Consider the following 17,738-nt stretch of genomic DNA (forward strand, 5'->3'; position numbering starts at 1 on the left):
TTACAGTGTTTACACTTTTATGGAGAGAAGGTTAAGAGTTTTCATCAAATCCTAGAGGTCTATAACTCTCAAAAGGCAAATAAACGTGACTGTGGAGTTTTTAGCTTCTTATTTTATTAGGAATGGTTATTTCACTATACCAGTTGTTGTTTTAGAATTTATTCTTTGTTCAGCGAATATTTATGAATGCTTCTATCAAATATCAATTTAGAAATTTAACAAGATAATTATGTATTTTTCCTCCTGACAATTAAGTGTAATGGAAATGTCAACAGATTCCCTAAAAGACAATATATTGGTACTTGACTATTTTAAATTCTTATTTTCATATGTAGTTGGAAATAATTATCTAATATGTTGGGGATTCTTTAATGTTTATTTATCAGTGAGTCAGTATACAAAATTTGAGTGGGATGTGATTTTGGGGTCAGATTTAAAACAAAGTTTTGAATAAATAAAATGAATTTGAATATTTCCCAGTTTTTTAAGCTCAAAACCATTTTAGTAATAAAGGAACAATTGGTTGTTGTTATCAAATGTCTTGAGTTGGCTCGAACTCATAGTGATCCTGTACAGGGTTTACAGGGAATAGCTGGAGGGTTTGAACCTTTTGGTTAATAGTCCAGTGTTTATCCTAATTAGCACCACAACATTTTAGTAGATATTATGGGAACCATGACATTTTAATAGCTATTATGGGAACTAACTGGGAGTTGCTTCTTCCTAAGAAGTTAAGTCTTCTTAACTTGACCATTTTACCAGTTTCTTTATGATCTGCTCAGGTCTACAAATTTTCTAGAATTATAAATTATATTAAAAATATAATTTAAAAGTCTTAAGGTCACATATTGCAATTTTTCAAGTATATGAGCATACAATTTTGAGTAACATACTTATGTTTTGAGTACATATTTATGTAAATATATTTATAAATTTATAACTGTCATGTATTTTTTTGATCAGTAGTAAAATATTATGATATCCATATGTTTTTTATGTTCAAAATGTTCTCAGCCTAGAAAAAATAATTCTCTAGGATTTCACTGTGGTGCTTTGAGATTGATATTAATCAAGTTACAGAATTAGCTTTCTATTTTATGTCCACTGATATTTTAATTTCTTTTTAATGAAATATGTGCTGAATGCTTCCAAGGGCCATTTTGCCATCAATTGAGATTATCATGTGTTTTTAACACGTGCTATTGTTGTTATGTGCTGTCCAGTTGGTTCCGACCCATAGTTACCCAGTATAGTGTTTCTGAGGAACAGCTGGTGAGCTTGAAATGCCGACCCTGCAGTCCAAGACAACTTTGCAGTACAGTGCATTAGCCCACAGCGCCACACCAGAACTCCTTTTGACAAATAATGCTTACTAAATGACTTAAGTTTCCTGTTACTCTTTATGGTCCATGATTCTCTTAATATTGCAAAGTTCAGTTTGCTAAGTTGTTTTTGTTTTTTTTAAGATTTTGCTATTTGTGTTTGTGAGCGAGATTGATACACACATATGTTGTTGTTAAGTGCTGTCAAGTTGATTCAGACTCATAGTGACTCTGTCTAGGGTTTATGAGGAGCACCTGGTGAGCTTGCACCGCCAACCTTGTGGTCCAAACTGACCTGGCAGTCCAGTGCATTAGTCCACGGCAACACACCAGGACTCTTTGTGTATGTATTCTCTTTCTTTTGTATTTATATTGTCTCTGCCCAGAAATATTCTCCAAGGGCTAAATCTTGTTTATTCTGTAGAGCTTCAGAAATATGGCATCTTCTCTGACTCCTCCCTCATAACACCTTCCATGATGCCTTTTCCCCATGGAATTTTACTTTTGAGCTTCTTGAGGACCAAAGCTCCAAGTCAGTGCCTTGTTTTCTGAACCTTTCTGTTCATAAACTTTCAGAGCAATCGTGCCTTTCTCTCATCATATCATTATCTGTCTTATGTCTCATTCTACTGCTGTGCTCAAGACATGTGTTTTCTGCAATAATAACCTTTCAGATAACCTGTGCATTTTAACAGAGGCTTCAAAGAATGTCTTCATCAGAGTTCTGAGTGGTCTTTCCCTAGTACTCAGTTCAGCTTTTGTCTAGAGCGGAAGTTGTCTGCTGAAGCCCCACGATCGAGGAGAGATCCTGGAGCTCCTGTCTTTCCACTCAAGTAGGCCCTTCCCTGCAAACACACAGGGCACAGATTGTGGGGCTGAATCATGCCAATGACAATATGAGTGAAATGAAACTTCCTCACCTGCTCAAGCAATGTGGATAAGAGCTGAAGCTCTAAGTGGACAGCTAAAGCTTCTCGTTTTTCCTAGGGCAGCCGTTAAACAGAAAGTTAGAAAAGAGATGTTAATTCCTGGATAGGTATGTTGTTGTTGTTAAGTGCTGTCGAATCGGTTCCAACCCATAATGACCCTGTAGAGGGTTTCCAAGGAACGACTGGTGAGCTTGAACCACCAACCTTGCAGTTCAAAGCTACTTTGCAGTCTAGTGTATTAACCCACAGTGCCACACCAGGAGTCCTTAAATAGGAAATCAGTGAGGCTTGTAAGAAACAAGGCAGTATCTAATACTCTGTCCACTCCAGCAACAAGTGAAAATGAAGCCTCTCTTCTGGGAAACAGATGCTACCTGGATGAAGCATTCACATGCACTGCTATCCTCATGTAAATGGAGAGTTAGGTTATGAGGGCAACACTCATTGACAACGATTATTGATTTTATGTAACCATCATGATATCGAAAAAAAAGTATTTCGTAAGTACAGTGAGAGTCCTGATGTGGTGTTGGAGGATAAGCACTGGACTGCTAACAGCAAGGTCAGCAGTTCAAGCCCACCAGCAGCTCTTGGAAACCCTGTACAGGTTAGCTATGCATTGGAACTGATTTGATGTCATACAACAACAGCAATTTCAGAAATCTGAGGTGCTGGGTTATCTCAGTAATGGTTCTGTCACCAGGGCTGAGTTTGTACCTTCATGTGGCTTGACTTTCATGAACAGGGAGAAACCATTAGAAGACAAATTAGTTCCTTGTTTGGGTAGAAGGCTATTACTAGTTTAGGGAAATCGCAATATCTTGATAAGCATTAATCTGTGATACACCAAGAAGGGGGACGAAACCCTGGAGGTGCAGTGACTAAGAACACAGCTGCTAACTGAAAAGTCGGCAGTTCAAACCCACCCAGTGGGTGTGTGAGAGAAAAGTCCTGGGGATTTGCCCCTATAAAGACTGTTGTTGTTAACTGCCTCTGAGTCTGTTTTGACTCATAGTGACACTATACAGGGTTTCCAAGGATTAGTTGGAAACCCTATGGGACAGTTCTACTTTGGCATATAGGGTCATTTTGAGTCTGAATTGACTTGATAGCACTCAACAACAACAATGTAATCGTAGAGATGTCTTTGCTCATCGGTGTCTCCCTTGTGAAAATAAAGCTGACTGAATTTTATCACTTAGGATAATGTTGTTGTTAAATGTCATAAAGTTGGTTCCAACTCATAATGACCCTGAATAGGGTTTCCAAGGAGTAACTGGTGGATTTGAACTGCCAACCTTGTTGCTATTAAGTTCTGTTGAGTCAGTTCTGCCTCATAGCGACTCTGTATAGGGTTTCCAAGTAGTGAATAGTGGGTTCTAACCATCAACTTTGTGGTTGGCAGTTCAGTGCTGAGCCTACAGTGCCACACCAGGACTCCAACCTTGTGGTTGTTGTTGTCAAATGCTGTTGAGTCAGTTACGACTCATGGCGATCCTGTATGTGGTTTCCGAGGAGCAACTGGTGAGTTTAAACTACTGACCATGAAGTTCAACCCGACCTTACTGAAAAAGATATTTTAAATAAAATTGTTCTCAGGACATTAAATATACAAAATTACGTATCATGTAGAAAGCTGATGGCCTCATCTTTCTCCAGAGTAGCTACTGAGTAGCCTGGCACTTAACCCTCAGTGCCACGAGGGATCTCTTTTTTTTTTTTTTTTTAAATCACAGAACCAATTATACTGATGCCAAGAAACAAAAATCTATTTAATCCATTACCACCAAGAACCTTAGAGTTTTGGAGCCCGAAGAGGTCTTGAGGATCAGTGCTCCAAGTCTGAAAAGATGAGGAGGTTTTGTGGGATATTCAATCCTTGAATGTAGTCTCCAAACTCCAGACCAGTAGTTTGTGGCCCTTCTTTGCACCCTTGGAGGCGAGTGATGCTAAGGGCCACCTTAGCCAGGAGTTTCTTTTTCAGAACCATTTATAAAACCCCCTCCCAGTAGAAGTAAAGAAGCCAGAGCTTACTCTGAGGCTCTGAGGACCACGCAGATTGGAAAGTTGACCATTGAATTTTCATGGGAAACAAGCTATTACTTAAAAAAGACACATGACCTTTAGAAACCCAGTTTCCTAGAAGTTTTTGGGCTACCCCTAAGCTCTACTGGGTGTGGCGCTGTGGGTTAATGCACCAGATTGCAAAGCCATTTGAACTGCAAGGTCGGTGGTTCAAGCTCACCAGCTGCTTCTTGAAAACCCTACACAGGGTCGCTGTGAGTTGGAATCAACTCGACGGCACTTAACAATAACCAGCTGTACCAGTGTGTTTGTCAGCCAGATAATTCACGGACTCACCAGTGAGCCTCTAACATCTAGCCAAAGTCAGCCATTTAAGTCAAATCAATGTAGGGACAAGTTGGCCATCAGCAAAGGGTGAACAATCAAGAAAGAAGGTTTCTAAATGGTTCCACTGCTGCTGGGCAGATTTAGGGGCTCTAATTCCTAGATGAGATGACATACTGAGGTCACTGTGTCTACTGGCAAGTGTCCATTCCTCTGCTAGGGCTCTCTAGTGGAGGCAGACAGGACCCACGATGTCTTCATAAAGCTCTCTCAGTATAAGGCACAGCTCCTTTTGGAAAGGTCAGGGCACCAGCAGCTGACAGGCACCCAGATCTCCTTACTGCTTATTCACAGTACCGGAGTGAGTCTGTATGGACCGGGGACTCTGTATCTACATACCCTCCGCTTTGGATATTAGCTTTGGTTTTCCTCAGAAGTAAACCCCAAGGCAAGAATTTGAGTGTAGGACATTTAATTGGGAGCTGTCATGGACTGAATTCATATCCTCCCAAAATATATGTCAGTTTGGCTAAGTCATGACTCTCAGTGATTGGGCAGTTTTATAGTGATGTGATTTGGCAACTGTGTAATGATGTAATCGTCTCCCATGGTGTAATTAGTGTTTGGCAGTTATGTAGTGATGTAATTTGGCAGTTGTGTAAAGATGTGATCATTTCCCATAATATGATCAGCCAGTCAGCTGTAAGGGGAGTAGAGTGGGCTGTAACACCCTTAATCAAGTCACAGCCCTGATCAAATGTAAGGAGAATCTACCTGGGGGTGGCCAGTTGCTGTGCTCCTATGGGCATGGAGTCAGGTCTGACTCGTAGCATCAGCATCTTTTACTGAAACAGAAAGCCTCATCTTTTTCCTGTGGAGCAGCTTGTGGATTTGAACTGCTGGCCTTGTGGTTAGCAGTCCAACATGTAACCCACCACGCTACCAGGGCTCCTGGATGTAGCCTACATTACCTTTTCTCTTACAAGAGATAAAAGGAATGAGAAGTGAGTAGAGGTAGGGGAGACCTGATTGTCACCAAGTATCATGAGCCAGAAGTAGAGGACCCTTAGGACACAGGATCCCGTGCTGAGAACATCGTTGACCCAGAGAAAGACTGACATATGGAGATCTCCAAGGAACAGCAGGCCCACAGATACTGAAAGGAGACAAGGACACTCACCCAGAGCTGATGAGACATAAAGATTTCCCCTAGAGCTGGCTCCTTGAATTTGGACTTCTAGCCTCCTAAACTATGAGAATAAATAGCTGTTGTTTAAACCCATCCACTTGTGGTATTTCTGTTATGGCAGCACTAGAGAACTAAGGCAGAAGTGATCCCAGGAAATAGGACAGAGGGTGGGGGAAGTGAGCCAGGAAAGGCAGGGAAGGGAGCCAATGAAAACTGTAGACTGTCTTATCAAGTGAGAAATCTGGTGTCAGTGTACAGCTTAAGCCTCAGAGTTACCCCACTTCCCCAGGGGGAAATATCAGAAATGTTTATACACTCTTCCCATTAGTACCTGAGGACAACTCTTGAGACGTCTGGGACTTCTAGCCTACCTTTGCACAGAGAGAGGAGCTCTTCCTGTCAGAGAAAGCCTTTTGTCCATTAGACTTCCGGTCACTATGCACGGCCAGGAGCTAAGGGAGGAGCAGTGAGAGCTCAGTCCCGCTGCACTCGGCAGCCATGCTGTGTGTGTTCGCACATTTTATGGTGGAGTTTCCAACTCAGCCTAATCCTGAGGCTTCTTGCTCTAGTGCTCCATCTCTGAATAATATTCAATATACACATCTGTGTTCCTGTGTGTGTTGTGCAAACTAATTATGGTTGAATCACAGGGGAAGTCACAGTTACTCTGATCCTGAAGATGAGAGCCTGTGAGGTTGGATAGAGAGCTTTTCCCATATATGTTCCACATCGCACGAAGAGGCGCCAAATGGGCTACAGATCTATAGGTTGACGCGGCAAGTGTTGACTGGGAACAGACACTAAGCTGTTCCTTCAGTGTCAGCAGAGGGACGTTATGTGAGGAATGTGAAGTTTATCTTCCATGAAACGGTTAAAGGACACATGATAACTAGTATCTGTTGGGCTCTTTATGCCATGTGTGGCCACACCATACATTATATAATGCAGTCCTCACAGCTCTATAATGAGGGATGGTTCCGCCCATTTCACAGATGAGGCCAAGATGTGTTTATGCTCATCAACAAGGAAGAGCTGGCTGGATCCTAGGAATCCATGAAAAACCTGGAGGCAAGTACAGAGGGAGCAAGCAGCTCAGACTACAGGGTGGAGAAAAGGTCAGCGGGATCAAACAGGGTCTAGGAGAGCAGGCAGACGAGGTAGGAGGTGAGAGGAAAGAACTGACATTCACTTGCTTCAAGTAGTGGAATGAGTTAACGATTAACCAACTGTCTACAAAACGTGCAGCTTGTGTTTCAGACCCAGTCCATTCCTGAGGCCTGTCTCTATACTGTTTTATCACTAAACAATATTCGATACATTAACCTGTATTTCGACATGTTTTTAATCAGAGTTGCCCAGGCCTGACTGAGAAAATATTATTACTCATCTTTTTTTGTTTGTTTGTTTTCTATCTGGAGTTTTACCTGTACAGGGTGATGGCTAGTTGTATATTTAATTTGCTGACCAGGCTTGAAAGACCAGAATTCTGCAGAATTGACTCATTTGGGAATTTGAGTCCAAGTGACAATTTAATTTCCTGCTCAGTAAGGACATAAGGAAGACCCCCACTGAGATGGATTGGCCAAGTGGCAGCAATGAGATGGACTGGCCAAGTGACTCAAGTGTGGCAACAGTAGTGAGGGTGGCCCAGGACCAGGCAGTGTTTCATTCTGATGTGCATAAGGTCGCTATGCGTTGGTACCAACTAGATGGCACCTAACAACAACAAGGACATGGAACAGTGTCAGGAGTTTGTTTGCGTCCCAGGATCTGTCCAGTGTCTTTTCTCTGTTCACATTGTGTGCCAGTAAAGCACGGTTCTAGTTGGTGCTGTGTCTCCAGAAGGAGGCGAGGCCTGTGGGTGCTGGGCCATCGTGGCCTGGCATGCTGCTGGTACGGGGTGAGTGTTTGGAGCAAGGAGCAGCGAAGCCAATCAGACACAGGGCCATTGTAAGAAAGAATGTGATATTTTTCAGTGACCATCTGGCTCTCTGCTTCAGCAGACAGTCTGACTGCAGTACAGCATTAGTTCAAGAAACAGAAGCACATCCCCTCAGAGCAAACCCCCTTCCAAGACTAAAACTCAATGGGAATACACACTCTAATTGGTGACCACATTGGTCACCGATAAGGGGAAGTGAGGGAAAAACAGCAATGAAGCTGCAAGCTAAGCCCTACCACGTTCAACAGACTCCTGTGAATCCGGGTGGAGACCTGGCTGACCAGCAATGTGGCAAGACCTGGGGATTCTTGGGCCCAGAGTCAGTGACATAGCCACAGGGGACTAGAGTGGAGAGTGAAGTGTCCAGCTGATAAGAAAAGAGGGCATATGCACAAGAACACCCACACTTGTAGATAATACCCACTTGACCTGGCTTCAATGACTGGATGATCAGAGCTCAACCAGAAGAAGAACAAGGAAAAAAAAGAGTAATCTGATACAATTTGATGAACTTGACCTACACCTATGGATGCAGTAGCTCAAAAGAGGAAACAAATCTTTACAGCAAGGATCATTCCCACCCCCTCCACACACACAGTAGATAGGGATGGGCAACTTGGAGATTGGCTATCCAAAATGGGGGTGGCTACAAAGGCAAGAAGTGACTGGCTTACAAGCTTTCAAGAGAGAACCTGAATCCAGAGGGCCTGGAGGAAGGTAGAATCTCCAGTGAGTAGTATCCAATCTGTTTAGGCAGGGCTGATGAAATGAAATGAGGATGGGTCTCTTATGATACAATAGTGAATAATTGTTATCAGGACTGCTTGTGAGGGTTGGAAATGTAAAGGTAGACATTTTGTAGCAAGGAAGGGAGTGATTAACTTTTCAGTCTAGGAGCGGAGGTCCCTGGGACCATCAAGGGAGAATAGCGGAGAGCGGGACCCTACCCAGAGAAGCAGTGATGCCTGAGATGGAGGCAGAGACAATGACGTGGAGAGATGGGGCAGCTGGGGACTTTAGACACACAGAGAGAGGGGGGCTGTGTGCTGAAGACCAGGGTGGGGGGCAGGTAGGCTTGCCGGATATACCCTTTGGTTGGTTGATGATGCATGGAGGGGATTGTAACCATGGCAATGAAATAATACACAATAGAATGAATGTAAAACTAATGTTCTCCCATGTAAACTATTACATAATTCACAGTAAGACTTTTTAAAAAAAAGGAAAAAAAAGAAACAGAAGCTGAGTCTCGAATTATCAGTAAAGTAATGGGTGAAGGGCTGCAGAGGGCTGCCTGTGGGGGTCTCGCTGGGGGCCCCAACCCACATACATGCTAGGGTAAAGATGTGTGCATGATCCTCATCAGAGGCCCCAGCAGGTCTATGGGTGAGCACTCAGTGGGTAGGGAGGATGGGATGGGAATGAGTGTCAGGCAGACTCCAGGGTACTGGTGAGTTCTGGGGCTCAGCCTTGGGGATTGTTGTCTACTTGTCTCTAGGGCTGCTCTGGGTCACAGGTGGTCATTACCCAGTTGATTCGGCTCCCTGCAGCCCATGTGTGTGGGCCACCAGCAATTTGTTAGCTTATAGATTACAGCTTCGGACTTTAAAAACAAAACAAAACACAAAAAAACACCCCCCCAAACAAAACAAAACAAACCAACAAAAACACCTGAGAGATTAATTATCACTCTAAAGATGAAATCTTTAGTACTGAGTGTATCCCTTATACAAAGAACTCTAGATGTTACCAGATAAAACTTAAGTTACAAAAGAATTGGAGAACAGTAAAGGTAGGAAGGAGCCCATGGCTTGAAGCCAAGTAGGTTTGTGTTCTAACCCTAAGTCTAAAACTTATTAAGTGTGGGCCTTGGGCAAGTACTTTAATGAATCAGCCTTAATTTCCTCATCTGCAAAAATGGGCTTCATTTACTTTAAGGATTATTATTAAATGAGCTAACACATTGTTGATAAGTGCTGTCTAGTTGTTTCCGACCCATAATGACCCTGTATAGGGTTTACAAGGTGCAGATAATGAGTTTGAACTGCCGACTTTATGGTTCAAACCAATTTTCAGTCCAGTGCATTAGCCCATAGTGCCACATCAGGACTCAGGTGCATAGTAGACCCACAGTAAACACAAGTTTCTACCTCTTCCATAGCAGGCTGTCAGAGATGCCTTGATTCTAGCATGGACATCCATTGAGAAGCTTTAGAAGAAACCCAGGACCATTCCGGAGGACAGTAGGAAGGAGGAAATCTCGGATGCCTTTCTGTGGGGATGGGTCTAGCTTATGCTATTTCTAAACTGAATCCTTTTGAATTTAGGGGCTGAAATCTGGAGGAAGAAGGAGGGACTGAAGATCAACTGTTTGGGGGCTTTGGGAATCCTAATGGCAGCAATCCCTGTCACACCAGGATTCCATACAGAGTTTTGTTTGAGAAAGGATTGTGGCCAAAACTAATGAATCAAAGTCTGAAAACTCCAAAGATACATGATCCAGAAGTCGCCCTGGCACAAAGACTCTGTTCCATGGAATGCTGCTTCCTTATTGTTTAAATGAGGCGTGGACTGCATGAGCTTAACCCATGGGCAGAGTGGGAAATCACATGGCTTTTTACCACTGAGAGAAACAATGGGCACTATAGACTTGGAACCCTACTCGAAAGGGAAGAGCTGTCACGATGAAGGATCTTAGAAGAAGCTGCAGGACCCTGCTTTTTTCCTGATTGTCCCCCTCAGCACTAATCAAGAAGAAGTCTGTCTCTTGGGCACTCCCAGGTGCCGACATATGGGCATTTTAGAGAGTCTCTGGGACCCAGCACATCTCTGCACAGATGTAGAGCCTTTGCCCACCACCCCACCTGCAGGGTCTTGAGGAAACCATTTATGAGGATGGTTTCACAGTCCTTACCTTCTTCAGCTCGTCCTGGACACTCTGGCTGTTGTCTTCAGAGGACAGACTTTCCTTCTGGAGCTCAGATTCTGTCTTGGGCTCAGACTCCTGGTCTTCTCCTGAAGATGTCTCCTTTTCACTCATTTTCATTGCTAACTCATACAATCTGTCTCTCAGTTTCTCCTCTGTGGTGTTTGTGCTGGTCCCAAGGTGCTGAGCCTCATTGCTGATGTCAGTCTCAGATGAATCACCCAACACCTACATGAAAGTCAGAATTATGAGATGGGGACCCCTCAGCTACAGTCAGGCTGTTTTAATTCCAATAACCCCTAAATGAAGGATCAAGGCTCCCAGGAGAGTTACAGCTCTCTTACCTGGTCTGCATTTTACAGACAGACTTTTACTTGCTACTTTTACTTTCATGTGCATCTTAGCACTCTGATAACAGATTGAGGCAGGGGAGCACATGTATTCAAATAAGTGTTTGAATTCAATCAGGTTTTTCATTCACAAAATGTTTACCGAGTGCCCACCATGAACAGTCGCATGCTGGTCATAATAATACTATGCTGAGCACACCTGACCGACCCCTGCCTCTGTGGCTCGTAGGGTCTACTGGAGGAGACACACCTTTATCAAATACATGTATAAACCTTTATGAACTATCATGGTGTTAAGTGGAGAGAAGGAGAAGTCAGCAGGGAACTCAGTCCACCCATAAAGGAATATACTGATCAAATGGGTAGACGGCTGGGGAAGACTTCCCTGTGGAAGGAACTCGTGAATTGAGATTCATGGTGAGTAATAGTTACCCAGAAAAAAAGGAGAGGGGAACAATTTTCTGGGCAAAGGGCAAAGATTTTCAGATGGTGCAAAGTCCTTGCTTACATGTAAGGGACACTACGTGATATTCTCCAAATAATTGCAGTTACAGCTAAATAATTACACTGACTGCTCCTACCATCTATTCAATGGCAGTTAACAGCAAGAACAAGAACCATGCATTCAGTGAGTATGTCCAAAGTTGTTCCAATGAGCAGTCCTGGGAGCTCGGGAAAGACGCAGATTACGACCCTTAATGTATTCTTGACTTACGTTGGATAGATGTGTGTGGAATTTTAACAAGGCAACCCTCGGCATAACCATTGGAGTAAATTTTCAATTTTTAGTTGTCTCTTTGAGTTGCTGTTACCTGTAGGGCTTGATATTTCATGGCTTTAACTCTTTCATAGAGGACTCCCCCAAAATGAGAAAATTTGCTTATTTAAGAAAGAGGGTAAAACTTATTCTGTTTGGCAGTTATTATGTGGGTTCACTGGACCCTTTTGTACTGAAAATACCTGATAGGACCTTTGTGATATTTTTTCTGTCTCCTGAAACAGTTTGCTTTTTCATCATCCTGGGGATTATTTTATCGTTACTCACCAATTATTCCCAACCATGCTTAAAAGAAACTAAAGTAATAAGAAAACAGAAGAATGATAGAATTGCCTAGAAGGATGATTCAATAATGAAATAAATGACTGCTATTTTGAGTCTATTTTTACACTTCATCACACACAGTTGAGAATTCAAAACTTTTCATAATGGCAAAAAGAAGGCTGACGGAGAACAATGTTTAAGGATTATTAGATGACTCAGAAGGTGAATACCAAGGAAAGGAGAACAGGCCTCTGGATTCTAACCATGAGACTGACTGAGTTCAGATGGCAGTGTTCTGGAGGAAACTTCCCCAACTCATGAATCTATGTGTGAACAATATATTATCAAGGACAAAAAGGAAATATGCATTTTCATCCAGTTAGTCATTCAACATTTTCCAACAGGAACCTGGGCCATCCCGGTAACCATAAGAACATGTGACAGAATTCTTTCATCATTTATAATGTTTATACATCAAATTTACTTGATATGGTTTTTAAGTGGGAAATGCTGAAAGCTATTGTCTACAGAATGGTTATTAGAAGGCAATAGATGATGTAGAAATGGAAAAACAAACACTGAATTGATAAAAGAAAAAGGGTCCACTGGAAATGGCTGCTTTTTTCTGGTTCTGATAGAGGATCACTAATGAAGGCTTTGTGAGAGATGCCTTGTCCTCGCAATATGCTAACGAAAGAGGGATTCCTTTGTAAGGGGACAAAGGGAAGCGCCCCAGGAAAAATGGTCTCTGAGCAGCCTAGTGGAAGATGAGAAAACATTTTTAATATATGAAGATGAAGGCAGGCACTTTTCCTGAGGAAGCAGCATAGCCAAGGGTGCATGACACTGCCTGGAATAATTAAAGGAGTAAGCGGAGTTAGAGGACTAAGCAGCTCAGAAATGGTGTGTGCGGGAGCTTGAGAAACAGACCTGGATAAGGCTGCTTAGGGTTTACTACTAGCCTGATCACCTGGGGATATCGATCAAGCAGTTCTGTTGCAACTGTTATGGGATGGACATCAATGAGTGGCTATAAACTCTTACCTGGCGAGTTTCCCTATCATCTCTAATTTGGCAGATTGAATACAACAGACTGGTTATTCATCATAACTCTGATTTGCTCTATTTTGTTGTCTGTTGCCATCAAGTTAGACCCCGATGCATGGCAACTGTGATGCCCTGCACAAGGGAACAAAGTGCTGCCTGGGTTTGTATCATCCTCATGATGGGTTGCAGATTTGAAGGTTTCGATCCACAGAGTTTTTATCAGCTGATTTTGGGAAACAGATCACTGAGCCCTTCTTTGTAGTCATTCTTAGTCCAAAAGCTTCAGTGAAACCTGTTCGGCATCATAGTATCATATAAGCCTCCAATGACATACAAGTGGTGGGTGCACATGGAATGTACTGGCTGGGAATCAAATCCAGATCTCCCTCATGAAAGGTAAAGATTCTACCACAGAACCACAATGCTCTCCATTGCTTTCTCCACCCCCACCCCAGCTTTGGCCTAATTAATTATTCCTTAGACAAAGGGAATGGGAAATACTACATTGGAAGTATGTGAGGCCTGCTTAATGTGATCAGTCTGGGTTTCTTGCCTGTTTATTCACCAGACGCATCACAGAACTTTTGAAGACCCAGTGAAAGATGACTTAGCCCATGTATTGAGTACCTACTATGTACTGCACTCACTGCTGGACCACTGGGCCCAATGGTGAGTGTGCCACTATCCTTACCTTTATGGTGTGGGTGGGGAGAGGAACAACAGACTAGAGAGTTGCACCACACTAGATGTACAACATACATACATGTGAAGGGTTGATGAGAGCTCAGGGGAGAGTCCCTCATCGGGTTGGTTAAGATGGTGTCATGGATTGCATTGTGACCACCACCCCCCCCCCCCCAAAAAAAAAAATATGTGCCAGCTTGGCTGGACCATGATTCTCAGTGGCTTGGCTGTTAGCTAATGATGTAATATGGCAAGTATGGGATGATCCATCATGATATGACCCAATGTGTACATTAACTAGGGAGAGGATTAAGAGTGGGATGCCATACCCTAGGTCCTGTCACAGCCCTGATCTGACATAAGGGGTTTCTCTAGGGTGCGTGACATCTTTTACTTATAAGAGATAAAGGGAGAGAAGTGAGCAGGGAGGAGCGCATGCTTTGTACTGGGGTTCCTACACTGTCAAGTTGCTGCTGCTGCTGCTGCTGCTGCTGGTTATATATGGTTTCTGAAGCTGGAAATCTTTATGGGAGCAGAAAGCCTCATCTTTTTCTGACTGGTGGACTGAGTTGTTGACCTTACAGTTAGCAGTCTAACTCATAACCCACAACATCATCAGGTCTCCTAGATCCAAGGAAAAGACTGATGCCAAGATACACAGGGATCTCCAAGGAATCCTGGGTCTACAGATGCTGAAAGGAAACAAGGATTGTTCTCCAGAGTCACTCTCAATTTAGACTTCTATCCTCCTGAACTGTGAGAGAATAAATTTCTGTTGGTTAAAGTCATCCACTTGTGGTATTTCTGTGATAGCAGCGCCAGGAATCTTAGACAGATGGAGTCAGTCAGGGAAAGGAAAGTGGGAAGAACAGACAGATACTTGAAGCAGAATCTTAAAGAGGGAATCCTAAAGGTTATCAGGATTTACTTCAAGTTTCACTTCAGCTTCAGGAATAATATTATTATTATTAATATTAATGCTAAGTTATGACCCAGAGGTCACAGAAGTCTCTGGAATCATGTGCATGGATCTGCACCAGGGACACAGATGTAAACAAAATTATTAATAGCCATTAAGGCTTCAAATAGAACTTAGCAAGAGTTGGCGATATAATATCTATCACGTAGATTAATGAAACTTTTCATCTCTAAGGAAAAGTAGGTATGTATTTTCAGTAGCTCTGTGGGATAAGCACTGGACTGTCAACCACTAGGTCAGTGGTTTGAGCCTATCAGCAGCTCTGTGGGAGAAAGGTGAGGCTTTCTGTTCACTCAAAGCTTTACAGCTTCAGAAACCCTATACAAGGTCACTTTGAGTTGAAGGTAACTCAATGGCACATTTAACAATAACAATAACATTTTCTATCTGCAATGGGTTAGGTATTTCTTGTCCTGTGTGGTAACCTTACGGTTTCCCCCCATGTGCTGAATTGAATTACACTCTCCATGATGACTGGGACCATAAATGCTGAATGCGGTCTTAGCTAACATGAGGTCTGCGGATGGGTCTTTGTGGTGGTGGTGTGAAGTACCCTTGAATCAGTTCTGATTCATAGCTACCTTTTGTAGGGTGTCCAAGGAGTGGCTGATTGGTTAGCAGTCCAGTACTGATCCTACAGTGCCATACTAGGACTCCACATGCACATTTTTCTAGAGAGAGGGCAGCTGGCTTTCCTCAGATTTTCACGGGGCTAAGAAACATTGATTTGCAGCCTCAGAAACCCTGTGCAGGGTCACTACGTGTCAGAACCGACTCCACGGTACTTAACAACAACAAGAAACACTGATAAGAGTAAACCTTGTTGCTTTTGTTAGTTGCCAATGCGTTGCCTCTGACTTGTGGCAACCTTCTAGCTAACCCAATTATATGGTGCTCAATGCGTTGTGCTGTGGTGACTTGTGTGTTGCAATGATTCTGGAAACGATACCACCAGTACTTCAAATACCAGCAGAGCCACCGGTGGTGGACAGGTTTTAGCAGAGCATCCAGATGAAAAGAGACTAGAAAAAAGAGCCTGGACAGGGAAAAATACAGAACAACAATGGCAGTCCGACTGATTACTACAAGAACAAGGAAGTTCACTCAGGAGACATCAAGGCAAGTAGTCGGGTCCCCTCAGAGAAAACCCCCTCCAAGACTAAGACTCAGTGGGAATACATGAGCAGACATGCACTCAGATTGCTGACCACACTGGTCACCGATAAGGAGAAGTGAGGGAAAAACAGCAATGAAGCTGCGAGCTAAGTCCAACCACATTCAATAGACACCTGTGATCATGGGTGGAGACCTGGCTGGCCAGCAGTATGGCAAGACCTGGGGACTCCTGGGCCCAGAGACAGTAACATGGCCACAGAGGACTAGAGTCGAGAGTGAACTGCCCAGCTGATAAGAATAGAGGGCATATGAGTAAGAACACCCACACTTGCAGATAATACCCACTTGACCTGGCTTTAATGACTGGATGATCAGAACTCAACTAGAAGTGGAAAAAAAAGAGTAATCTGATACAATTTGATGAACTTGTCCTACACCTATGGATGCAGTAGCTCAAAAGAGGGAACAAATCTTTACAGTGAGGATCATTCCCACCCCCTCGATACACAGGGTAGTCAGGGATAGGCAACTTGGACACTGGCTACCCAAAATGGGGGGGGGGGGGGCTACAAAGGCAAGAAGTGACTGGCTTACAAGCTTTCAAGAGGGAACCTAGATTCAGAGGGTGTGGAGGAAGGTAGACTCTCCACTGAGTAGTATCCAATCTGTTTAGCCGGGGCTGATGAAAGGAAATGCAGATAGGTCTCTTGTAATATAATAGTGAATAATTGTTATCAGGACTAATTGTGAGGGTTGGAAATGTAAAGGTGGACATTTTGTAGCAAAAGGAGGGGAGTGGTTGATATTTCAGGCCAGGAGCAGAGGTCCCTGGGACCATCAAGGGAGAAGAGTGGAGACCGGGACCCTACCCAGAGAAGCAGTGATGCCTGAGATGGAGGCAGAGACGATGACGTGGAGAGATGGAGCGGCTGGAGACTTTAGACCCAGAGAGGGAGAAGGGCTGTGTGCTGATGACTGGGGGGACAGGCTTCTAGGGTATACCCTTTGGTTGGTTGTTGATGCATGGAGGGGATTGTAACCATGGCAGTGAAACGATATACGATAGGATGAATGTAAAGCTAATGTTCTCCCATGTAAACTACCACATAAATCACAATTAAAAACAAAAAAACAAAAGTGCCTGGCAATCTACTGAAAATCAGCCAATAAGAACTTAATGGTTAACAGAGTAAATCCTATTTCAAAAAAAATCAAACCACACCCACTGCTGTAGAATTGATTCCAACTCATAGCAACCCTATAGGAAAGAGCCGAAGTGCCCCATGGGGTTTCCAGAGCTATCATCTTTATGGAAACACATTGCCACATCTTCACTTCTTAATAAAGCCAACAGTAAACAGACACAGATTTCTTGAATGGGAAATGAAAAACTCCCAGGGGAAAGGGAGGAGGGAGGTTGGTCTTTTAGAGCCTGTCAGGAACCTAGAACTGGCATTTGAAGAAGATGAGGAGGCTGCCAAGTGGTCACAATACCCAGCGAGTCACACAGATTATTGAGAAGATGATGAAGTTGGTGGAGAATACTGAGAAACTTAGGTGATTTGAAAAAGATCATAGAGTGGAATTTCTTTTAAGCAAGGTGGACAACTATCAGCAATATGTGTGGTGGTGGTGCTGGTGGTAGTATTGAGCTGTAAAGTCGGTGCCAACTCATAGTGACCCTATATAGGGTTTCCAAGGCTGTAAATCTTTACAGGAGCAGAAAACCTCATCTTTCTCCCGCAGAATAGCTGGTAGTTTTGAACTGCTAACCTTGAAGTTACCAGCCTGACTCATAACCACTACGCTGCCAGAGCTCTTTAGCAATATGTGTATCTGGGCATAAAGTATGAAATAATCTGC

At 43.2% G+C, this 17,738-nt stretch overlaps 1 protein-coding gene across 1 annotated transcript in view; it reads right to left on the reverse strand.

The window, feature by feature from the left end:
• MYRIP (myosin VIIA and Rab interacting protein) overlaps positions 1 to 17,738 on the reverse strand; it is a 438,367-nt gene that overhangs the window by 67,034 nt on the left and 353,595 nt on the right. The window contains exon 10 of the mRNA XM_006869177.1: positions 10,646 to 10,885. Coding sequence (XP_006869239.1) covers positions 10,646 to 10,885 — 240 coding nt within the window. The remainder of the gene's footprint in view (positions 1 to 10,645; positions 10,886 to 17,738) is intronic.

This window comes from Chrysochloris asiatica, unplaced genomic scaffold, assembly GCF_000296735.1.
Source record: "Chrysochloris asiatica unplaced genomic scaffold, ChrAsi1.0 scaffold00127, whole genome shotgun sequence".
Taxonomy (NCBI): domain Eukaryota; kingdom Metazoa; phylum Chordata; class Mammalia; order Afrosoricida; family Chrysochloridae; genus Chrysochloris; species Chrysochloris asiatica.